At 37.4% G+C, this 26508-nt stretch overlaps 1 protein-coding gene across 7 annotated transcripts in view; it reads left to right on the forward strand.

Moving 5' to 3' along the window:
- Positions 1-549: 549 nt before the first annotated feature.
- The window catches only part of CEP126 (centrosomal protein 126), a 97097-nt gene continuing 71138 nt past the window's right edge, over positions 550-26508 (forward strand). For 5 of the 7 annotated variants that reach the window (XM_064375356.1, XM_064375357.1, XM_064375358.1 and 2 more), the window contains exons 1-2: positions 803-943; positions 8128-8247. In XM_064375356.1, the coding sequence (XP_064231426.1) occupies positions 816-943; positions 8128-8247 (248 nt within the window). In that variant the 5' untranslated portion in view covers positions 803-815. Of the gene's footprint in view, positions 944-8127; positions 8248-26508 lie in introns of all 7 variants that reach the window. The other 2 variants (XM_012454971.2, XM_012454951.3) reach the window with 1 other exon arrangement.

Genomic DNA, 26508 nt, shown 5'->3' on the forward strand with positions numbered 1-26508 from the left:
GAACCATTAGGAGGCTTTGAAATGTAGACGTTATAAGTAGGGCAAAGGCAAGGAAGACGACTGCATAGGGGGAATGCCAGAAGCATTACCCAGTGGATGAGAGAACGCAGAGAAGGAAAATTTCTACTTCACAAAAACATTTTAAAGAGACAGTGTTTGGGGATAGTGATGCCACTGAAAGACTCACAACTCAAAATGTCACAACAGGATTCAGTAGTTTAACAAATTCAACTCCAAATTATCCCCCAATCACTGCAGAATCCTCCCGGTGGCAATTGCGTGCATCTGGGGATTTCACAACTCCCTGTCTTTCGTCGTTGTCAATACTGCCACAAAAACACTCTCATAAAAAGGGGCTAGAACTGGATCAGGCTCTAAAACACCACTCAGCTCACCCCACCCGCAACAACCCAGGTCCCTAGGGATGCCGAGGTTGCCACCCGCCCCTAGAAGCTGGCGGGGCCGCCGGCGCCTGCGATTGGCTGCCTCGGGCACATCGTCCCGCCCCGCCCTGTAGCTCCACCCAGGTTTCCGTTGTCAAGGACGCAGCGTCGGTTGGTTGTCAAGATGGCGGCTGCGAGGTTGCTGCCGCCCCCTCTGCTATTGCCAGGCAAGGTCGCCGCTGCCTCAGCTGCCATCGCCCCTACAGGCACCGGTGCCGCTGCGCGGGAGCTAGGGCTATCGCGGCCGACCCTGCCGTGACGCGCGGCCTGAGAGACGGAGTGTAGGGAGGGGCCGAGCAGGGGGAGGAGGAAGCCAGAGCTGCCATGAGGGAGGCGCTGGGGGCGAGCGGGGAGGCGGCGCTGAGGTGAAGGATGCTGGCTGGGAGGCCCGGAGCCCGGAGCGCGATCGGGGGATTGGGCACTGAATCATCGAACAACCTCGACAGAGCCTGCCTCGGCCCTCGGGAGAGCGGCGGGCATCACCGACCTGGCGCTTACCTGTATCCTTCCCAGCTTGTGGCTGCCAGCGTAGCGATGTTGAAACCGGGGCCCATCTTTTTTCCAATTAGATTCCCATTACCTTTGACGCAGGGTGATCAAAACTAGCAAGTCATCTTAGTGCAGGTATTTGCTTTAGCAACGGACGCGGCTCACCTTAGACCTGAAATTATACCATTTTATCTAATTCTGTGGCTGCGTCCCCCACCACCCTGTTATCCTACTCCCATTCTTCAACTTTGTAACATTTTTGTGAATTTTAAAATACATCAACTACGTATTCTATGGGGATTATTTTTTACCTTCTAGAATTATGCCATTATGTTATTTACTTACATATTAACTACTTCCTGATTTATCGTACTACTTAGAGAATCTGCACAAATAAGTAAAATGTTTTGCTATCTTAAACAGTCCATTTTAACAGTTATCCTAACATAGCCCTAAATCCATTTATCAGAGCTGCTAAAGCCTACACAGTTTGGTACGTTGTTTTGTTTTCCATCTCTGCCCATTCTGTTGTCAGAGCGACAGAAAGGAGGAAATGAGAAGCAGGGGACCTGGACGCTTCACAGTCTGGATTATCTCTGACTTTTCTCTAAGAGTTGGTTAAGCCCAACTTTGATGTTACTGTTGGTTGCACTGTAGAAAATGGAAAGAGGAGAACTATTTTGTTCTCAAAATCCGTAAGTGATATTTATTCTTTTAGAGACTGTTATGATGATTAGAATTTAACCTTTGTATTCCCAAAGGATTTGATTGGCAATGATGATGTTGGTAATCATCTTCATTATTGTCAGACATGAATGTCTTCTCTTTCCAAGTTAACCCTGTTTTCTTATCCCCTTTGTCTCCAACTTCTAGGATGTTCTTTGTACTCTGTTACAATTTCAGCAGCAAGTCAACAATTTGTATTGAGTGCCTGCTCTTCGGCTGACTCTGTTCTATGTTCTAGGGAGACAGTTCTAGTGAGGAAGACAAATATGTATAAAGCTTCACTAAAAGTAAAATATCTCTGCTCCGATCATGCTTTCTTCAAGCTTCCATCCCTTCAGTCTTTTCTTTCTTGGGGCAAGTTCTCAAAATGGTAGCCTGCAATATCAGCTTCTAGTTCCTCATATCTATTATTAACCCCGTTCAGTTTGGCTTTTGCCCTTGCTACTGCCCAAAACTGCCCTCTTAAAGATGTACTCTGAAATGAACACAGTCATTTTCTGTATGGATTTAATTCTGGCCCCTTGACGTCATATTTTCTTGGACACAACTGCTATTACACTGACCCTGATTTATCTCTAAGTCAGAAAATAGGGAAATACGGTAAATGGCTCATTGAGAGTGCATTTTCTATTATTTTCATTAATAAAATGGTTGTCGGCTTCATTTTTTAAATTTTATGTGGTATAAATTTTGATACAAATGCCAAATAAAATATTCATAAATAGAATCCAGCAATACTTTGAATGAACATGAGCAAATAGACTCTATTCCAGAATTAGAATGACATTTCCTATAAGTAAATATAACACTAAAAAAGATACTTAAAGGCTAAAGGTATAGTTAAAATTAAGCAAATTATAAATGATCATTTTAATAGATGACCAATAGACTGATAAAATCCAGCAACGTGTGTGTGTCTTTTTACTGGTTTATGTATTTTTTTCTAGTTTTTATATGTGTATATATAAATATATAAGTTTAGATAATACATATTTAAATTGGAACAGAGGAATTATTTTTGAACATAATAAAGATTATAACACTAAATCAAGAACATTATGTTTACTTGTTGGAAAAATGCTAAAGCACCTTTTATATAAGTTTATGTGGAATGTTCTTTTTGTCTATAATGTTTCCCGTTGGATACCTGGTACAGAGTAGGTGCTCAAATTTACATGACTAAATGAAAAAAAAGAAAGAAAACAATGAAAGGACCATTGTCTTAAAATAAGCAAGTATTGTGGTAACATTTACATTTCAATTTTGAAATATCAACATGATACTCGGAGGCCATCTGGCTTTCTGTTGAAGATGTTTTCTCACTGGAGTCAGAATTTTCTGACTCTAAATTTAGATTATAAAACAACAAAACCTTATAAATTTTAATTAAAATTAGCTGAAGTTCTATCATTTCAATCTCTTGTGAGAGTTCAGATAGAAATAAAGATTAAAAAAAAAAAAGTAAGATCTCTCATGTCCCCTTCATACCTGCCTTTTTTCCCTTATAAACATCTCCAGTCTTCAACCCTTCCATTTCATCCTAGCACCCACCTTGCCTCTCCTTCTTTCTTATCCAGTTTATACCCTATTCTTGACTATTTGAACTTTCTCTCACCAACATCTTTGACTGTTTTTACCCCAATCATTCTGCCTCAGCCACTCAGTAATTACTATAGTCCTGCTCCTTTACTCCTTTATGCGAATAATAATAATGCTGTCAAAGAAAAATGTAAAAGAAAAGAGAAGTTAGATCATAGAGGTGAAAGTAACTGATTTGAAGGCTAGTAGGCAAAAAGTATGGTACTGAATTCTGCTTCTTTGTCCTTTGTCTAGAATCATCTTTATGGCTTTAATTAACGTGTCTTCAGAATAATGCTCCTTACTCAGTACTTATAACTCGACAGGATTACGGAGAATGGCCTTTAGTGATGGCCACTAAAGATTGATGATTTTCAGCTTCACCTAAACAGGAACAGGGTTCTTTCTTATTCCTATCAATGCCTCTGCCATACCTTCTACCACACTCAATGGACTCTTACTACTTCATAAGACCTGGATGCCGTGAACTCCCTCAGGTCTCTTCCAACAAACAGCACAAACTCACACATTCCCACCCACTTGTCTTTTCTCCCCAGGGCTCGCTGATGGGATATTACTTTTTTTTTTTTTTTTTTTTTTGAGTCGGAGTTTCGCTCGTTACCCAGGCTGGAGTGCAATGGCGCGATCTCGGCTCACCGCAACCTCCGCCTCCTGGGTTCAGGCAATTCTCCTGCCTCAGCCTCCTGAGTAGCTGGGATTACAGGCACGTGCCACCATGCCCAGCTAATTTTTTGTATTAGTAGAGACGGGGTTTCACCATGTTGACCAGGATGGTCTCGATCTCTTGACCTCGTGGGGATATTACTTTTACTGTAGAAAGTGAAGTGAACCCATTCAGCTGAGCACGGTGGCTCACATCTGTAAAGTACTTTGGGAGGCCGATGTAGGCCAGATTGCTTGAGTCCCGGAGTTCGAGACCAGCCTGGACATAATGGTGAAATCCTATCTCTACAAAAAATAAAAAAATTAGCCAGGCATTGTGATGCATGCCTGTAGTCTCAGCTACTTTGGAGGCTAAGGCAGGAGGATTACTTCAGACTGGGAGGTGGAGGTTGCAGTGAGCCAAGATCATGCCACTGCACTCCAGCCCAGACAACAGAGTGAGACCCTGTCTCCAAAAATAAATATATATTGTGCTAATACATACATAATAAAACACAATTTTGTATCTTGTCTTTCTAAAAGATACTGTCCCATGCTCGTGGGATTTTGAACTTACGTACATAATGCATTTCTAATGGCATATGCATTTGTATAACCCCTTTAGGAGCCAATTTCTATAACACATTAAAAGCTATAAAAATGCATATGCCTTTTGTCCTCTTATATCTACCTCAGAGAATTTTCTCCAAGGGAATAATTCAGCTGGTTTTTATTAAATCATTACTATATTCTAAGAACCATGCCAGACGTGAGAGGTACAAAAATGTAGAGACGACACTTAGGATGTACTCATGAAGGTGTCAAGTCATCTGGTGGAAGTTAGAAAAGGCATCAAGGGAAGGAACTGCTTGAGGTGGCCCTGAAAGGATGAGGAGACTTAGCCAAGCATGTGCCGAGAGATAATGGTATGGTACATCACAGCTTGTTTTGTTAATAATTATCTTAGTGTGTCTGGGCATAGGATTCATAAAAGGAAATGTTGAGAAATGAAGTTGAAAAAACAAACTATATTAGAGAATGGTTTATATACCGGTCCAAGAACTTTGGAATTTTTCGTGAAGGTGATAGGGAGCTTTTGGAGAACAACAAAGAGAAACAATCAGATTTGAATTTAGCTGGCTTTGTGTAGGTCAAATAGAGGATGGCTGGTTTTCGAGTAAGATGAGTTAGAGGAGCACTGCGGTAGTCCAAGCAAGGGATTTAGAGCACCTGAGTTGAGGAAGAAGGTACAGTAGAGGAGAAATAAAATCAACATAGCTTTAATAGATTTGTGAAGAAAATGGGTTATATAATACATAGTTATTTGTGATGGTAACATTTTAAACAACCTCATTGGAGAAAGACTAAGTTGGGAGAGTAGAAGTGAGGACAGAGTGGGGAAGAATAAGCTATGCTTTAAATCACATGTTATAATCCATAGTATTCTTGGTTTTGTTTTTTTATGTTAATCATATAAAAAATTCCCTTCTTTTGGACATTTAGCAGTGGTTTTTATGGAAATACCTTCCTTTACCATACAGCTGTTTAAAAAACAAAATTTAACCAGCCGTCTAATCTTTTTAACTTGAATACCGTGTTTGAAAAGATGCAAAAGCAGCAGGATTCTGTATATTAATAATAATTCAGGAAACCTTTATACTATGCTATTATACATATATAGATAGAAAGAAAGTAGAAAATCATTTAGTTAAATGGAAGACTATCATTGTCAGATCATTACAAACATTACATTTATGATTTTCTTTATACTCTCGTGATAAGACTTGAAACGTGTCAAACAAAGAACAGAACTATCTCCTTATTTCTTACATAAACCAAAGCATCTTCCCTCCCCTCAACCTCATATTGGCCCTGCGTACCCTGAAAGGAAGTTGCACTTTACTGCCAAGTTGTCACTTTTAATACCAAACCATCTTGTTGAAGTCTGGCTCTTAATATTCTCTCAAAGAAAACAGCTTTTCTGTACTAGCAAAAAACCAAATTTTCTCCCCTTTTGGTTAGATTTTTATAAATCCTTAAAAGAAAACTTTAAGTAAAAATGTGTGTGTGAGTGTGTTTGGGTCTTTGTCTTGAAGTAGTGTAAAATTTTATTTAAAATGAAAGTAAAATGAATTATGGCCTACAGTAAAAAGACAGTTAAATAGCAACATAAAAGAAAACAAATAATCCCCATCAGCAAAGGTCTAAACAAAATGTTCAAATAAAACCTGTTACTCTAAAATATGTAATAATAGTTTCTTCATAATATTGATGCTAAAGAACTTTAGGATCCTGAAATTAAAACATGTTGAATTAACAAATTATATACCACATAGTGTATTATTGAGTGTATTTCTTTATTCTGTTTTGCCATTAATAATCAATTTAAGAGATTTTAAAATTCCTGATTAAATGCATCTTCAAAGATAATTTTGAACCTCCATTGTAGAGTAAAATGTTTTTAAACAAGCTGTTTATTCTAAAAAAGACAAGTAGATATACCCTACAATCTATAACTTCAGTGTAATCTCATTTATATCTACATCTAATGATGAGGTACTAAATGTGATTACATGGTAATTGAATAAACTTTCTTTTTTTTTGAGACAGAGTCTCACTGTGTTGCCCAGACTGGAGTATAGTGGCACATTCTGAGCTCATTGCAGCCTCGACCCCCTCGAAGCTCAAGTGATTTTCCCACCTCAGCCTCCCAAGTAGCTGGGGCTACAGGCATGCACTGCCACACCTGACTGATTTTTGTATCTTTTGTAGAGACGGGGTTTCACCATATTGCCCAGGCTGCTCTCAAACTCCTGGGCTCAAGCAATCTGCCCACCTTGGCCTCCCAAATTGTTGTGATTACAGGTGTGAGCCACTCTGCTCAGCTAAATGAACTTCTTTTAATTCAAAATCTTTAAAAACAGAAAACTCATTAAAAACAGAAAATTACTCTGACAAATTTAATAAAGCTATTTAATAATGTCAATTAAAACACAAATAAATTGGAGAAATTACTCATATTACAACAACTTTTTTAAGGAGAGTTTAATTTTATAAAATAAATTTCAAATGAATAGATGATTAGAATAACCAAAATATTCCTCTTTTTCTCTGACAACCTTCTCGATACACAGATGACTATGCATGGTTTTCCTAGTGGTTTTTTTTTTTTGTAACCAATAAGTAAATTACTAAGTAAATAATAAACTGTATTCCTAACCATTCGAGTTATATTGATATTTGATTGTTTAATATTTGAAAATGTACTTTCCGACTATAGATTAAGGGATCTATTGAAACATTTACTTCATCTACTTTCTATTAATGAAATATAACCTTTTTATTTCATTTTCTTATATTCATGGCTAAGAAGGCTACTTGTTACTGAGTACTCAAATATCTGTGTAATGAGGCTGAGCGTGGTGGCTCACACCCATAATCCCAGCACTTTAGGAGGCGGAAGCGGACAGATCACCAGAGGTCAGGAGTTTGAGACCAGCCTGGCCAACATGGTGAAACCCTGTCTCTACTGAAAATCCAAAAATTAGCTGGGCTTAGTGACGCCTACCTGTAGTCCTGGCTTCTTGGAAGACTGAGGGAGATGAAACACTCGAACCTGGGAGGCTGAGAGGCTCAGTTGAGATCAGGCCATTGCACTCCTGCCTGAGCGAGAGAATGAGACTCCATCTAAAAAGAAAATTGTGTAGTGCATGATGATATGCAGTCTTCTTATCTGAGCTCATGATTTCTTTTTTTTTTTTTTGTAAGAGATGGAGTTTCATTCCTCTTGCCCAGGTTGGAATGCAGTGGTGTGATCTCAGCTCACTGCAACCTCTGCTTCCTGAGTTTAAGCAATTCTCCTGCCTCAGCCTCCCAAGTAGCTGGAATTATAGACGCCCACCACCATGCCTGGCTAATTTTTGTATTTTTAGTAGAGACAGGGTTTCGCCATGTTGGCCAGGCTAGTCTCGAACTCTTGACCTTATGATCCACCCACCTCAGCCTCCCAAAGAGCTGGGATTACAGGCATGAGCCACCATACCTGGTCCAGAGTTTGTTTTACATAAAAATGTTTGCCAGTCATATACTAGTGTGGGCACATACTAATTATTCCACACAAAAAATCATTACATCATTTGCATGAGGCTGTAATTATATTTATCAGATAGCACTGACACTCATCCACTAAAGATGTAAACTATTGTTCTTAACTTAATGCTATCATTAGAGATATGAAAATCCATCTGGAGAAAAATTTAGAAGAAGAGCGCCAGATATTACTGCAGCAACAAAAAATATGCCGAAATCGAGCACGTAAATATTTTGTGGAGTCAAATAGGAGAAAAAAGTAAGTAATTGCACTTTATTCAGAAGTATAGAAATTCAAAGTTAATATAAAGTAATAATTTCTCCACTTTGTAGCACTTTATGAATCTAAGTCATGGCAGTGTTATCTGTGAAACACTGATCAAGATTTGTGTGGCTTTGTAAATTTTATTATTGGTTTCCTTCCCAAAGCCACAAGGATGGTAGTATATTATCTAGTTCTCTGACCATAGCCGTCATTTTTTTCTGTCATAGAAGAGCTTATTGCATTGTCATATAAACTTTTTTAAAATGACTATGAAATGTATTATTTTCTTTGTTTTTTGTATCATTTCATGATGATCTTAAAATTACAAATTAATATTTAGTCTCTATCAGTATATGGTTTGATTTGTTATTCACTTCTACGTAATTATTCTATATCTGCCATTTTTCATCTGTTCAATCAGAAAAATTGAAAAAATACGAGTGATGGTGTAAAAATTGGGAAAATATGAAAAATGGTAGAAATACAAACAACAGTAGAAGTGGTAGAAATGTTTTATAAATGAATGCTGGAAAAAAGAGCTTTCTAGAATAAACTAGAAACTATAGTGAAGTAAGAATACAAATTGTTCAATCACTGCTTAACATTTTTCAGGATGTTTTTTAAATATTAGGTTTATGTGAGACAGAGCAGTTATGCCATTTTTTAATGGTTGTTTTTGCTAACTTGTCCATATTTCTACAATACAAGAAGAGCAGAAAATCCCTAGAGTTTATTAACTACATCACTGGACATATATTGCAAATCCCATTGGGGGAATACAAAGTTGTTTACTATAATTTTTGTCTGGCATTATGTTTCTCTTTAGATTAACTTTTTTATTGTCTGATGTAGTTGAAATTATTTACTGAAATTTATTTTATTTTGTAATTTTATTTTGTATGTATGTGTTTCTGTTTTTCTCCTACTTTGGGGCTCCTATTACCTATAAATGTGTTCAATAAAGATGGATAATCATATGTTGAAAGGATAATGGACTTCGGAGTCAGAGATCTAGGAAATACTAGCTGTATGAATTAGAGGAAGTCTGTTTAATGTCTTTAAGCCTCTGTTTTCTCATTTATGATTGTAATTAATAACATCTGTTTCAAGGGATTTTTGTGTAGAGCAGAAAGGGTAGAAATAAAATGGAATATTTGAGAATACATGTAAAAATATCAGTGTCTAACTCAGACTTCTTGCTTATTTTTTATTCATAAATTAATGTTTGTCAATTGTTTGTTTTACAATAATCGACGTGCTTTGTGTAATAGCAAATCTTATATGGAGTTATAGTCATAAAGTTTCTATTTGTATTCTCTCATCAAATGTAATAATTTTGATGTAGAAAATAACAGAAAAGAAATTTTGGGTTAAAATTCTAAGAGGCAGGACATTTTCCAACACAATTTTATTGTGTTTTATTTTTCTATTACCCTAAAAGTGCAGTTTCAGCTTTCTGCATATGGCTAGCCAGTTTTCCCAACCATTTATTAAATAGGAAATCCTTTCCCCATTGCTTGTCTTTGTCAGGTTTGTCGAAGATCAGATGGTTGTAGGTGTGTGGCGTTATTTCTGAGGCCTTTTTTTTAATTGTACTTTAAGTTCTGGGGTACATTTGCAGAACATGCAGATTTGTTACATAGGTATACACATGCCATGGTGGTTGGCTGCATCCATCACCACGTCATCTACATTGGGTATTTCTCCTAATGCTATCCCTTTCCTAGCCCCCTACCCCTCAACACTCCCTGGTGTGTGATGTTCCCCTCCCTGTGTCTATGTGTTCTCATTGTTCAACTCCCATTTATGAGTAAGAACGTGCAGTGTTTGATTTTCTGTTGTTGTGTTAGTTTGCTGAGAATGATGGTTTCTGAGGACTCTGTTCTGTTCCATTGGTCTGTATAACTGTTTTGGTACTAGTACCATGCTGTTTGGTTACTGTAGCCTTGTAGTATAGTTTGAAGTCAGGTAGAATGATGCCCTCCAGCTTTTTTTTCTTTTCTTTTTTTTTTTTTTTTTGCTTAGAATTGTCTTGGTTATACAGGCTCTTTTTTGGTTCCATTTGAAATTTAGGGTGGTTTTTTCCAATTCTATGAAGAAAGTCAATGATAGCTTCATGGGGATAGTATTGACTCTATAGATGACTTTGAATGGCCATACTGCCATTTCACAATACTGATTCTTCCTAACCATGAGCATGGAATGTTTTTCCATTTGTTCATGTCCTCTTTTATTTCCTTGAGCAGTGGTTTGTATTTCTCCTGGAAGAGGTCCTTCACATCTTTTGTAAGTTGTATTTCTAGGTATTTTATTCTCTTTGTAGCAATTGTGAATGGGAGTTCACTCAAGATTTGGCTCTCTGTTTGTCTGATACTGGTGTGTATGAATGCTTGTGATTTTTGCACATTGATTTTGTATCCTGAGACTTTGTACAAGTTGCTTATCAGCTTAAGGAGATTTGGGGCTGAGACAGTGGGGTCTTCTAAATACACAGTCATGCTGTCTGCAAATAGAGACAATTTGACTTCCTCTTTTCCTATTTGAATACCCATTCTTTCTTTCTGTTGCCTGATTGCCCTGGCCAGAACTTCCAATACTATGTTGAATAGGAGTGGTGAGAGAAGGCATCCTTATCTTGTGCTAGTTTTCAAAGGGAATGCTTCCAGTTTTTGTCCATTCAGTATGATATTGGCTGTGGTTCTGTCATAAATAGCTCTTATTATTTTGAGATACATTCCATCAATACCTAGTTTATTGAAAGTTTTAGCATGAAGCATTGTTGAATTTTGTCAAAGGCCTTCTCTGCATCTATTGAGATAATCATGTAGTTTTTGTCATTGGTTCTGTTTATTGCGATGGATTGTGTTTATAGATTTGCATATGTTGAACCAGCCTTGCATCCCAGGGATGAAGCCAACTTGATCGTGGTGGATAAGCTTTTTTAATGTGCTGCTGGATTCAGTTTGCTAGTATTTTTTTGAGGATTTTCACATCGATGTTCATCAGAGATATTGGCCTGAAATTTTCTTTTAGGCCTATTGCACAACTCACATCCCAGAACTTTCCTTTATTGCTCTTAGGGGTTGGAGCCATAATTTTTTGCCTCCCATAGCATCCCTTGGTTGGTTTGTTGTTCTTTGTATTCCATTAGTTTGCTAGAGTACATCCTCAAGTTACTTCCTAATATGCTTCTTTGTAGACCAAGCAATTTTAAAATACACACACACACATGCTTGAACCTGGGAGGTGGAGGTTGCAGTGAGCCAAGATTGCGCCATTGCACTCCAGCCTGGGCAATAAGAGCGTAACTCCGTCTCAAAAAAAAAAAAAAAGATACACACACACAAAGGAAATAAACTGTCTTATTTCTCTTTTGGTAAATAAGTGAATGGCATTTATTCACTCAACATGGAGTTAAGTGAGCAAAAATGATTCAACATTATGTCAGGAAAAGAGTTGATTTTGTTAATCTATTCGACTATTAAACTTTAGAAAATGGCAATAATCTGATTTATTGCAACTTCATAAGACAAAGAAATTGAAACAAATTTTAAGAAGTAAAGAGCTCAATGGGAGCATTCAGTTAGTTTTAAACACTATAATGTGGGCACATAAAAGCTCAGATGATAAGACAAAATTCCTATATAATGAACTGGCAGAATAAGAGAAAAACACGACAAAATGGGGGAAATTGCACAGTGAAGAAGAGGAAAGAATACCAAATAACAGATAAGGGACAAGTACTTTGGAATGGTCACTAAAATCTACAATAGAAAAGACTCCTTAAATATCCTGGAGGCAGAAAAAAGTACTTAGTAAGTCAGTGAAATATTTGGTGGACATGAAGTGTGGGATAGCTGCATTATCTGTTTATGAGAATTACAGAGTTTGGAGTTTCTCATAAAAGCATAAAAAAAGTACTCTAAGAGTAATTAAGAAGGAATTATATGTTAAACAATAAGTCATATTTATTGAACCTTCATAGATATATATGCTATAAGCCAAAAAATATAAATAGATCCAAATAATTTTACATATCAATTTAAACCTATCAATATCAACAGGTCTAAATATCTATGGGCAATACATCCTATGTATATTTTTTGTTTGTTTGTTTTATGAGACAAAGTCTCACTCTGTTGCCCAGGCTGAAGTGCAGTGGCACGATCTTGGCTCACCATAACCTCTACCTCCTGTGTTCATTCTCCCTGCCTCAGCCTCTGAAGTAGCTGGGATTACTGGCACCTGCCACCATGCCCAACTAATTTTTGTATTTTTAGTAGAGATGTGGTTTCACCATGTCAGCCAGGCTGGTCTCGAAGTCCTGGAATCAAGTGACCTGCCCGCCTTGGCCTCCCAAAGTGCTAGGATTACAGGCATGAGCCACCGCACCTGGCCATCTATATTATATTAAAGAAAATTTGGATATTTTGAAATTATCTTTGACTATTTAAAATGTTGTTATATAGGACAGTCATTTATCCACCCAACTAACATTTACTGGGAAACTCCAAGGTTTCATGTTCCAAAGGATAAAAAAATAAAAAGCATGATTTCTGCCCTCAGAGTTTGACCATTCACTTATCGAAGGACATGACATCTCAGTCTATGTCCAGTTTGGGGCTATTAAAAAAGTTGATTAAAAAACATTCACATATAGATTTTTGTATAAATATAAGCTTTTATTTCTCTAGGGTAAATGACCATGCGTCCTCTGATTAGGTCATATAATAGTTGGACATTTAATGTGTTTGAAAACTACCAGCTGTTTTTCAGTGTAAGCATGATCCAGCTTTTCCTCATCCTCACTAGCATTTGGTGTTGTCACTATTTTTTATTTTAACCATTCTGATAGGTGTGTAGTAATATCTCATTATCGTTTTTAATCTGTATTTCCCTAAGTGCTAATGATGCAGATTATCTTTTCATGTTTTATTTACCATCTGTTCTCTTTAATGAAATTTTCTTTGCATTTTCATTCATTTTTAATTGGATTGTTTGCTCTTTTATTATTGAGTTTTGAGAGCTCTACACATATTCTAGATACTAGTCCTCTGTCAGATATGTTATTTGTAAACATTTTCTCCTACCTTGGAGAATGTTTTTCCATCTTCTTCTTAGAGTCTGTTCCAGAGCAGAAGTTTTGAATTTTGATGAAATTCAGTTTATTGGTTTTTCTTTTTATGGACTGTGCTTTTGGTATAAAGTCTAGGAATTCTTTGCTTAGCCCTAGATTCTGAAGATTTTCTCCTGTTTTTTATCCTCAAAATATTATAGTTTTATGTTTTACAGTTAAGTCTGTGATCCATTTTTAGTTAATCTTTGTATAAAGTATCAGATGTGTTTCAGAGTTTGGAGGTTTTGTTTGATAGTTTTTTGGGGGGTTGTTTTGTCTCCATATGTCCAACTGGTCCAGCATTATTTGTTGAAAAGGCTAACTTTCCTCCATGAATTATTTTTGCACCTTTTTAAAAAGCAGTTGAGCATATTTTTATGCATCTATTTTGGGGTTCTTTATTCTGTTTTACTAATTTTTCTGTCTATTCCATCAATATCCCACAATTTTGATTACTGTAGCTATATAATATGTCTTCAAATCATGTAGGCTGATTCTTCCCACTTTAGTCGTTTTCAAAATTGTTTTAGGTATTCTAATCTTTGCCTTTGAATATGAAATTTAGAATATATCATCTAAACCTGGAAACATTATTGCTGTAAGTTTTATAGAAATTACATTATGCCTGTATATCAATGTGGGATGGGAGAAAACTGACATCTTCACTGCGTTGAATCTCCTAATAATCTACTGAGTTTTTAATTTCAGTTGCATTTTTTTATTTGAAATTTTTTATTTGATTCTGCTTTATATTGATTCTTTACATCTTCTATTTATTTTCTGAGACTATTTTTTCATATACAAACATGCTCATTGAAGCATTTTTATCTTGGCTGCTTTAAACTCTTTGTCAAATAATTCTAACATTCCTGTCATCTTGATGGTGGCATATGTCGATTGTCTTTTTTCACTCAGTTTGAGATCTTCCTGGTTCTTGGAATGATAAGTGATTTCCTATTGAAACCTGAACATTTTCATGTTATATTATGAGATTCTGTGGCTTATTTACACCTTCAACTTTAGCTGGCTCTCTCTGACACTGCTCTAGCAGGGGAAGGAGGGATCCTTAGATAGATGGAGGTAGAAGCCAAGGTTCATCACTCAGCTTCTGTGGACACCAGACGAGTAGGAGGATTTCTTGTTACTCTTGAGCAGTAGCAGGAGTTGAAGCTTCTCACATGGTCTCCATTGATACCACAGTGGAAGTGGCCTTATTTATTGCTGGATGGTGGGGAAAGTCATGTCTCTCTGTAGGCTTCTTTAGATACCACTAACTAAGGAGAGATAGGGCACCTCCTCCTGCTGAGTAGGTGCAAGTCCAGACTCACCACATAGTCTCTACTAAAACTAGGGTGAGGAGAAGACCACGCTACCACCACGTGGAGATAGAAGCCAGGCGTTCTACTCAGCTTCTCTGACACTGTCCCTACAGGAGGGTTGAGGGCACAGTGTTACAAGGGAGGCAAAGGCAGAAATCTAAGCTCTACATTCAATCTCTTCTGGCTGGATGGGAGCGGAGACACAATTTTCGGTGGTGTTTGGATGGAGTAGCAGGATTATTTCCTAATTCTGTCTAGCTAAATTGATCTTTTCCTTATCCTGAGGCTAGAGAGAGCAAGCTTCAGTTGGGCCTTTTTTATTTTGTCTAAACTTGTTGATGCTTCCAGGTTTCCAGTTTTTTCTGTTCTAAGTCTGGGATATATAAAGCAAAAAGAAAACCCAGAGGACTTAATCACCATGTCCTTCCCTAAGTCCCAAGGTCCCTAGCCTGCTGACCTCCTCTTCTTCACTTTTCAGGCTCCTGTTATGGGAGGTGGGGTGTGTGTAGTTGTCCCTCAGTATCTGCTGGGGATTGGTTCCAAGACCCCCAGGGATACCAAAATCCATGGATGCTCAAGTCTCTTATATAAAATAGTGTGGTATTTGTATATAATCTATGCACATCCTCTCATATGCTTTAAATCTTCTCTAGATGACTTAAAATATCTAATACAGTATAAAATGTTATATAAATAATTGTTATACTATATTTTATTAGTATTATTTCTATTGTTGTATTGTTATCTTTTTTTTTTTTTTCACAAATATTTTCAATCCAGGGTTGGTTGAATCTACAGCTATAGAACCCACAGATATGGAGGGAAAACTGTATATATCATACTCAGGAGTTTTAGCTGTACTTAGTGGGAGAAACAGAAAAAGTATGTCTACCTCCATTTTCCCAGAAGCAAAATTTGTTTCTTTTTGATGTTAGTATTTCTCCTTCTAGCAGCTCCTTCACGTTTTTTAAATATCTATAATACATTTTTATCTACTAAATAAAGAAATTTTGTTAGAACTGAAATCTAAGAATAAATGTGAATAAGGACCTAAGGGATCTTGTTACTAAATTTTTGAGCTTTAGTTAATTGATATGTTTCTTTTCACTGAAACCTCAGCCTTTAGAGAAATGAGATACTTTTATATTTTTCCTTTGTATGATGTACATTACTAATTCTATAAATCTTTATTGTTTGGGTGTTTTGCCTTGCAGCAGTGTATTAAGGGTAATTTTCAACTTTTCATTTGTTTTCTTTTCCAGTCAAGTGAAAGACAATCTGTTAGAAGATGTGATTTTCAATATATTCTTTTAGGATTTCAAACAATTTTAAGTCTCAGGAAGCACAGGATTGTAATCTGAGACACATGTTTCTTTGACAGGCGATGAAAACTCACAGTATATTATTGGGTTAGTGTTATTTCTTATAGGCTTCTTGTTGGCATTATTGTTTGTTTAAAATGATATATTTCATTTCTAAAAACAATTTCTCCAATTGAATTCTTTAATTTGCAAGAATAATAATTTATCCTCATTTTTAATTTTTAACTTCTAATTATCTCAAAGTATGTCAAGCTTTACAGTTTAATATTATCATATCTCTAGAAAGTTGTAACTACCTAGATCTGAAATATGGTTTCATCCAGAAAAAAGAAACATATCACAAAAAGCAAGTTCTTCAGTTCTGCATTTGTCTCTTGTGACCTCAGGTACTCTAAATACAACATCCTAGGTTCTGTTGTTAAACTGTTACCATGATGGTTATTTGCTCACCTCTTAAGAGTATTTTGAGCAAAGGAAAATGATACCCATAGCTGTAAACTCATGGGAAACTAGAACAAATAGTTTGGCACAGAGCTGTCATTTGATAAGATGGCTCATATTGAGCCAAGGTGCTCTACATGTTTTATGAGGCAGAACTGCACATGTTAAACAGACCCTTCAAAAGTTGCTAAGACAGACTCTGTTTCTTCTGTGAAAAAGACTAATTCCAGGGCAAATAGGAAACAAAAATGTACTTTCCCAACTCTAAATTCTACAATAGTAGAGAAGCTTTCTCATTTTTATTGCCAGTTTCTTCTATTCTCACAGCACTTACCAGTGCCTGGCACAGAATAGTATAAAAGGAGCTCTGTAAATAGCCATTGAGTAATGAAAGAAGTATAGTAATCATCACGATAATTGCTTATTAAAATTTTTTATTGTTGACCTATCATTGAGTTCAGGAGTGGAAAATTCTGCTTATTGGTCACACTCCATCCCTGGTTTAATGTGACTCAACCTAACACCAGCTTTATTTTCTACAGTCCCAGAAAGTACTGTATGAAATTATTATTACTTTCTGTATACATTTTAGCCCAGAAAACAATATGAAATGATGGTGACGAAAATTTGCTATCAAAATGACTTTTGGATAATAACAAGGAAAATACCACCTCTTAGCTTTGGAAATTTATCATTGATCATTGCCAAACATTGCTGAGCTGGTAATTAGTTTCTCAATTTCTCCAACATGCTAAGTTTTTTTCGCTCTCAACTCATGGCCTTTGCGTACTGTTTCTGCCTAGAGCACTTTTTCACCCTTTTGGGGTTTTTTAAATTTTTTAATTGTACTATGGGCTCTGGGGTACATGTGCACTTCCTGCATCCTGCAGGATTGTTGTATAGGTACATACATGCCATGGTGGTTTCCTGTCTCCATCCCCACCCCTCACCGCCCCCACCCCCGCTGTCACCTACATCAGGCATTTCTCCCTGCATTATCCCTCCCTGTCCTCCCTGCCCCCCAACTGTCCCTCCCCTCCCCCACCTCCACCACTCCCCCTACCTATCCCTGGCAGTGTTGATCCTTTCCCTCTGCCCAAGTGTTCTCATTGCTCATCACCCGCCAATGAGTGAAAACATGTGGTGTTTGGTTTTCTGTTCTTGTGTCATTTTGCTGAGAATGATGGTTTCTAGATTCATCCATGTCTCTACAAAGGACATGAACTCATAGTTTTTTATGGCTGCATAGTATTCCATGGTGTAGATGTGCCACATTTTCTTTGACCAATCTATCGTTGATGGGCATTTGGGTTGGTTCCAGGTCTTTGCCTGGAACAAACAGTGCCACAATGAACATGCATGTGCATGTGTCTTTATAATAGAATGATTTATAATCCTTTGGGTATATACCCAGTAATGGGATTGCTGGGTCAAATGGAATTTCTATTTCTTGATCCTTAAGGAATCACCACACTGTCTTCCGTAATGGTTGAACTAATTTATACTCCACCAACAGTGTAAAAGTGTTCCTATTTCTCCACATCCTCTCCAGCATCTGTTGTCTCCAGATTTTTTAATGATTGCCATTCTAACTGGTGTGAGATGGTATCTCAGTGTGGTTTTGATTTGCATTTCTCTAATGACCAATGATGATGAGCATTTTTTCATGTTTGTTGGCCACATGTATGTCTTCTTTTGGAAAGTATCTGTTCATATCCTTTGCCCCCTTTTGGAGGGGTTTGTTTGTTTTGTTTTTTCTTGTAACTCTGCTTTAGTTCTTTGGATTCTGGATATTAGCCCTTTGTCAGATGAATAGATTGCAAAAATTTTTTCCCATTCTGTTGGTTGCTGATTCACTCTAATGATTGTTTCTTTTGCTGTGCAGAAGCTGTGGAGTTTAATTAGATCCTGTTTGTCTGTTTTGGCTTTCGTTGCCATTGCTTTTGGTGTTTTAGTCATGAAGTCCTTGCCTGTACCTGTGTCCTGAATGGTGTTGCCTAGGTTTTCTTCTAGAGTTTTTATGGTGTTAGTTCTTATGTTTAAATCTTTAATCCATCTGGAGTTAATTTTTGTATAAGGTGTAAGGAAGGGGTTCAGTTTCAGCTTCCTGCATATGGCTAACCAGTTTTCCCAACACCATTTATTAAACAGGGAATCCTTTTCCCATTGTTTGTTTTTGTCCAGTTTATCAAAGACCAGATGGTTGTAGATGTGTGGCGTTGCCTCCGAGGGCTCAGTTCTGTTCCATTGGTCTATATCTCTGTTTTGGTACCAGTACCATGCTGTTTTGGTTACTGTAGCCTTGTAGTATAGTTTGAAGTCAGGTAGCATGATGACTCCAGCTTCTTTTTGCTTAGGATTGTCTTGGCTATGTGGGCTCTCTTTTGGTTCCATATGAAGTTTAAAGTGGTTTTTTCCAGTTCTGTGAAGAAGGTCAATGGTAGCTTGATGAGGATAGCATTGAATCTATAAATTACTTTGGGCAGTATGGCTACATTCACGATACTGATTCTTCCTAACCATGAGCATGGAATGTTTTTCCATCTGTTTGTATCTTCTCTTATTTCCTTGAGCAGTGGTTTGTAGTTCACCTTGAAAAGATCTTTTACATCCTTTGTTAGTTGTATTCCTAGGTATTTTATTCTCTTTGTAGCAATTGTAAATGGGAGTTCATTCATGATTTGGCTGTTTGTCTGTTGTTGGTGTATAGGATTGCTTGTGATTTCTGCACATTGATTTTGTGTCTTGAGACTTTGCTAAAGTTGCTTATCAGCTTAAAGAGGTTTTGGGCTGGGACAATGGGGTCTTCTAAACATATGATCATGCCATCTGCAGATAGGGACAATCTGACTTCTTTTCCTAATTGAATGCCCTTTATTTCTTTTTCTTGCCTAATTGTTCTGGCTAGAACTTCCAATACTATATTGAATAGGAGCGGTGAGAGAGGGCATCCTTGTCTAGTGCCAGTTTTCAAAGGGAATGCTTCTAGTTTTTGCCCATTCAGTACGATATTGGCTGTGGGTTTGTTGTAAATAGCTTTTATTATTTTGAGATACATTCCATTGATACCTAGTTTATTGAGAGTTTTTGGTATAAATGGCTGTTGAATTTTGTCAAAGACCTTCTCTGCATCTATTGAGATAATCGTGTGGTTTTTGTCTTTGGTTCTGTTTATGTGATGGATTACGTTTATAGATTTGCGTACATTGAACCAGCTTTGCATCCCCAGGATGAAGCCTACTTGATTGTGGTGAATAAGCTTTTTGATGTGCTGTTGGATTCGGTTTGCCAGCATTTTATTGAAAAATTTTGCATCAATGTTCATCATGGATATTGGCCTGTAGTTTTCTTTTTTAGTTGTGTCTCTGCCAGATTTTGGTATCAGGATGATGTTAGTCTCATAGAAAGAGTTAGGGAAAATTTCCTCTTTTTATATTGTTTGGAATAATTTCAACAGGATTGGTACCAGCTCCTCTTTGTGTATCTGGTAGAATTCAGCTGTGAACCCCTCTGGACCTGGACTTTTTTTGGTTGGTAGGCTATTAATTGCTGCCTCAACTTCAGACCTTGTTATTGGTCTATTCAGGGTTTCAACTTCTTCCTGGCTTAGTCTTGGGAGTGTGCAAGTTCGAGGAATTTATCCATTTCTTCCAGATTTCCTGGTTTATGTGCATAGAGCTGTTTGTAGTCATCTCTGATGGTAGTTTGTATTTCTGCAGAATTGGTGGTGATCTCCCCTTTATCATTTTTTATTGCATCTATTCAATTCTTCTCTCTTTTCTTTTTTATTAGTCTAGCTAGCGGTCTATTTTGTTGATCTTTTCAAAATACCAGCTTCTGGATTTATTAATTTTTTGAAGGGTTGTATCTCTATTTCCTTCAGTTCTGCTTTGATCTTAGTTATTTCTTGCCTTCTGCCTGCTTTTGAGTTTTTTTGATCTTGCTCTTCTAGCTCTTTCAATTTTGATGATAGGGTGTCGATTAATCTTTCCTTGTTTCTCATGTGGGCATTTATTGCTATAAATTTTCCTCTAGACACTGCTTTAAATGTGTCCCATAGGTTCTGGTATATTGTGTCTTCATTCTCATTGGTTTCGAAGATTTTTATTTCTGCCTTCATTTCGTTGTTTATCCATCATCATTCAGGAGCAAGTTATTCTGTTTCCATGTGATTTTATCCTGAGTTCTAATTTGATTGTGCTGTGGTCTGAGAGACTGTTTGTTATGATTTCTGTTCTTTTGTATTTGCTGAGGAGTGATTTACTTCCAAGTATGTGGTCAATTTTAGAGTAAGTGCGATGTGATGCTGAGAAGAATGTGTATTCTGTGGATTTGGGGTGGAGAGTTCTGTAGATGTCTATTAGGTTCACTTGGTCCAGATCTGCATTCAAGTCCTGGATATCCTTGTTGACTTTCTGTCCTGTTGATCTGTCCAATATTGTCGGTGGAGTGTTAAAGTCTCCTACTACTATTGTGCAGGAGTCTAAGTCTCTTTGTTAGTCATTAAGAACTTGATTTTTGTATGTGGGTGTTCCTGCATTGGGTGCATATACATTTAGGATAGTTAGCTCTTCTTGTTGCATTGATCCTTTCACCATTATGTAATGCCCTTCTTTATCTCTTTTGATCTTTGTTGCTGTAAAGTCCATTTTATCAGAGACTAGGTCTGCTACCTCTGCTTTTGTTTGCTCTCCATTTGCTTGGTAAATCTTCTTCCATCCCTTTATCTTGAGTCTGTATGAGTCTTTGCATGTGAGATGGGTCTCCTGAATACAGCACACCAATGGGTCTTGACTTTTTATCCAAGTTGCCACTCTGTGACTTTTGATTGGGGCATTTAGGCCATTTATATTCAATGTTAATATTGTTATGTTTGAATTTGATCCTGCCATGTTGTTACTGGCTGGTTGTTTCACCCATTAGTTGATATGGTTTCTTCATTGTGTCATTGTTCTTTACCATTTGGTATGTTTTTGCAGTGGCTGGTACTGGTTGTTCCTTTCCATGTTTAGTACTTCCTTCAGTAGCTATTGTAAGGCAGGTCTTGTAGTGACGAAATCTCTCAGCAATTGCTTGTCCATAAAGGATTTTATTTCTCCTTCACTTTTGAAGCTTAGTTTGGCTGGATATGAAATTCTGGGTTGAAAGTTCTTTTCTTTAGAATATTGAATATTGGCCCCCACTCCCTTCTAGCTTGTAGGGTTTCTGCTGAGAGATCCACTGTGAGTCTGATGGTCTTTCCTTGGTGGGTAACTCGACCTTTCTCTCTGGCTGCCCTTGGGACTTTTTCCTTCCTTTCAACCCTGGTGAATCTGGAGATTATGTGCCTTGGGGTTGCTCTTCTTGAGGAATATCTTTGCAGTGTTCTCTGTATTTCCTGGATTTGAATGTTGGCCTGCCTTGTTAGGTTGGGGAAGTTCTCTTGGATAATATCCTGAAGAGTGTTTTCCAACTTGGATTCATTCTTCCCATCACATTCAGGTATGTCAATCAAGTGTAGATTTGGTCTTTTCACATAATCCCATATTTCTTGGAGGCTTTGTTCATTTCTTTTCACTCTTTTTTCTCTAATCTTGCCTTCTCATTTTATTTCATTGATTGATCTTCCATCTCTGATATCCTTTCTTCTGCTTGATCAATTCGGCTGTTGAAACTTGTGTATGCCTTGCGAAGTTCTTGTGCTGTGTTTTTCAGCTCCATAAAGTCGTTTATGTTCTTCTCTAAGCTGGTTATTCTAGTTAGCATTTCGTCAAACCTTTTTTCAAGGTTCTTAGTTTCTTTGCATTGGGTTAGAACATGGTCTTTTAATTCAGAGAAGTTTGTTATTACCCACCTTCTAAAGCCTGCTTCTGTCAATTCGGCAAACTCATTCTCTGTCTTGTTTTGTTCTGTTGATGGTGAGGAGTTGTGATCCCTGGAAGGGGAAGAGGTATTCTGGTCTTTGATGGTTTCATCCTTTTTGCGCTGGTTTCTTCCCATCTTTGTGGATTTATCTCCCTTTGATCTTTGAAGTTGGTGATTTCGGGAGGAACCTCTAAGTGGACGTCCTGTCTGTTGAGGTTGGAGCTATATCCTTTTTGGCCTGTAGAGGCGCTGCTGGGCTGTCTCAGATTCAGTCAGGTTGCTGGGTGGGTGGTCCCTCCCTGGAGTTTGTTTGCAGGTGAGATTAGCTTCCCCTTCCCAATGGCGTCTCTCCTTCCCCTAGATTGCTCTTCCTGGTTGGGGTCAAACTGGTGTATTTGCTGCCAAGCTCTCTAGCATGAGGGCTTCAGTATGAGTTTTGCAGTTGTAGGGCCTGCTAGGCCTTCCCTGCTTTCAACTCTGCCTCTTTCTGTGGGATGGGTCGTTGCCCGCTGGCATTAGTCCAAACTTTGGCCAACAATTTGCGGCACCTGCAGGTGCCGTTGCATCAACAACCCAGGGTGCCTCTCAGTCTTGTAGGGCTGTTGTGGGACTGTGGGTTGCAGGAGGGATGAGGTAAGCACAGGATCCAAATCGGAGCACCAAGGGGGTGAAGTCCCTGACCCTCCAAGTCGGCTGCACGTTCCAGGTGGGGACGCGCCCTGCCCTGTCTCCTGTTCGCCCTCCCTGGGCAGCTCTCCCCGGCTGGCTCTCACCCTGCAGCTCTTTCTCTGGTCTATTTTTAGTGCCCTACCAGTCCCACTGAAGAGAATCCAGCACCTCACTTGGAATCATGAAGCCCTCTAGCCCTCTGCGTCTTATTCCCTGCGAGCTGCATTCCGGTTTTGCCTCCTCTCGGCCATCTTGGCACACCCTCCTTTTTCCCCATTTTTAAGATGATTTGACCCTGTATATTTGGAGTTTTTTAGCTTAAATAACACATCTCCAGACAAATATTCCGTTTACCTTATTTAAAGTGGGTTCCCCTGGCTCCCTATCTCAGACTAGAGTTTCTTTACTTCCTAGCAATTATGACAATCAGTAATTCTTTGTTTACTTGATTTTCTTAGCTTGCCTTACTAGATAATAAATAACTGGATGAACCATATCTGTTTTATTTACTTTTATGTCCTGAACAGATATATTATTAGATAAAAATAATAGATATCTGCTTTTAAAAGTGCTCTGATTATATTTGAAGTTGAAATATGGTCAAACATTTATTAAGCAATTATTTATTAAGCATCTACCAAGTGTAAAGCATTGTGTTAGGAACAGGAATTCCAGAAATTAAAATTTCAGGCTCTGCACTCAGTGAAGTTAGAGAGTATGATGGGGAAGACAGACAGTTAAAATACAATTAATTCTTTCATTTGACAATGCTATTGCATGCTGCCGTGTTTCAAGCCCTATGCTATGTGCTGACATAGATACTGAACTTATGATACTTAGAGTCTGATAAGCAATGCAGAAAAGTAAATAATTACAATTTAGTGAGATAAATCCTATGGTAAGGTTAAGCTTAGGATTCCATGGGAAAACAAATTCGTGTTATGTGCGGGAGTTGGAGATTGAAGTGCTTTTAAGAGAAAAATTACAAAAAGGTTGTTGCATAGTGTATACTCATTTAAAACCAGGCAGAATCGGGCTGCCTAGTTTAGACTCCCAGTTCTTTCACTTAATGGTTGTGTGGCCTTGCACAAGTTACTTAACCTCTTTAAGATTCAGGTTTTTTTGTCTGTAAATTGCTTACCTCAGAGAACTGCTGTGGGATAAAATAAGGTAATACTAAGTACTTAGCATTTGCAATGTCTGACCATACTAAGCACTTGTAATGAATGATTATTATTTTTGCAGGTCACCTTATATGTAATGACAAACTTTACTTTGCCAGCAGCCTTCTCCCAAACTTGTTTTCCAAATCAGTCTCTAGCACCCTGATAGTATCCCTCTATCCAAAATATAAATGCCAATCATATAAATGCTCACATGCACAGTGACTTTGGGAAGAAATTAAACATGGGAAACTTTCCCCCCAAGATCCCCCAAAAAATTAATAAAGTAATTGAAGGTATGTGATTATATTAGAAATTGTTTCTAGAACCCCAAGTTGAGGAAAACATGGATGAAGTAGTTTTTTAGATATGTGATAAGCTCTCTGCTTACAGCTTCTGTTTTTCTCTATGATAAAGGTTGTGAGAGGGAGGTAAAAGGTGATATCATGGTAAGTGTGAAGACACTCATAGATAGATACAAAGGACAAAGTGTCATCTTTGCTCTTTGTTGTCATTTCTGGCCATTGCTCTTCCTTTTCTCCAGAATCCTCCAAGTATCTTAAAGCACATGCCATCAAAATATACTGCTTACCCTACTTTTCCTTACTGCAGTCATCTATAGATCCTCTGTGTCATTCCTTGAAAGTTTTAGCAACTTGGCAAGCTTTTGCCTCCCTACGACAATTCTAATAATCATTCTTTGCGATTTTAATGTCTACACAGGCCATCCATCCAACCTAGTGGTCTGTCATTTTCTTGAACTTCACCCAGTCAATGGCACATCACCTCAACTATTTCCAATTACTCCTTCACCTCCAAAATCTCAGTTTCAGTCGTCTCAATCACTGATCTATATCTCCTATTTTCCATGTCATTTCCTCTGAATTCATCAGTTTTAACGCACTACCACGCCCTCCAATCCATTTATCTTATTACCCTTTTTCTGTTAATCCCATCCCTCATGTTCTCACTTCTGTTCAAACTGAGCTTCGCACTCTCTAGTCTATCATTATCATTCCTCAGAATATACCCTCAAACTTCTTGCAGCCAATCTCCACCATTCATGCAACCACTGTTATAATTTCTATCATCAGAGGTAATTTTTCATGTTATTCTATTGTTGTGTGGTATTCCATTGTAAAAATATATCAATTTATTTATCCGTTCTATTGATAGGCATTGGGTTGTTCTAATTTGGGGCTAGCAATAAAGCTGCTGGTGGAAAGATAATTCAACCCAAAATGGTAAAACGAGAGAGAATCCATAAGTAGGAAATCTTTTTGTGGATATACATTTGTTCTGAGTAAATTAAAAGTAGAATTGCTAAGTCTTAGGGTATGTGTATGTTTAACCATATAAGAAGGTGTGAAACAGTTTTCCAAAAGGGCTGACCTTTTTCACACACCCACCAGCAATTCATGTGAGTCCCAGTGGCTTTATAACCTTCCCAGGTAGTCTTTTTAATTTTAGCTGTATCATAGATGTAAATATATTTTATTTATTTCTTATGATTTTCTAGTTATATAATTATGTCATTTGCAGATCGAGAAAATTTAATGTCTCTCTTTCTAATCAATATGGCTTTTACTTTTTTGTTGGCCTCCGTGAACTTTCTGGGACTTCCAGTACAATTGGGTAATAGAAGTAGTATGAGTAAGCCTCTTTGCTTCTAGCTTTTGTGGAAGTATTTACTATTTCAACATTATACTACTAGCTAGGGAATTTGGGTAGGTACCCTCTATCAGACTGAGGAAGTTTTCTCTCATTCCTAGTTTGCTGAGAATTCTTACAAATGTGCACTGAATATTGTCACATACTTTTTCTGCAACTATCTTGATGATTATATAGCTTTCCTCTTTTTTGTCCATATGGTGAAATGCACTAATTAATTTTGCATTCCATGGTTAACCTTACTTTGGTAATGCTGTCTTATTTTTATGTATTGCTTGATTTTATTTGCTAATGCAGATTCAGTAACTGTTATCTGAAATGCTTGGAACTAGAAGTATTATGGATTTTAATTTTTTTGGACTTTTAGAATATTTGCATATATATAATGAGTTACCTTGGGAAAGAGACTCAAGTCTAAGCATGAAATTCATTTATGTTTGATATACACCTTATATACATGACCTAAAGGTAATTTTATGTAATATTTTTAAACAGTTTTGTGCATGAAACAAAGTTTGTGTACATTGAGCCATCAAAAAAGCAAAGGTGTCATTATCTCAGCCACCTACGTGGACAATCTCTGGTTGTTTGGTCATCACCACCATTCCTGAGTCTGAATCTATGTGCTACTGATAAGCAATCATTTTCTTACATTTATTCACACTTAAGTACTTTAAAGTTAAAAATATGATTATAACATTAACACAATG

Source organism: Aotus nancymaae, unplaced genomic scaffold (genome assembly GCF_030222135.1).
Source record: "Aotus nancymaae isolate 86718 unplaced genomic scaffold, 86718_ANA_hifiasm-v0.15.2.pri h1tg000012l, whole genome shotgun sequence".
Taxonomy (NCBI): Eukaryota; Metazoa; Chordata; class Mammalia; order Primates; family Aotidae; genus Aotus; species Aotus nancymaae.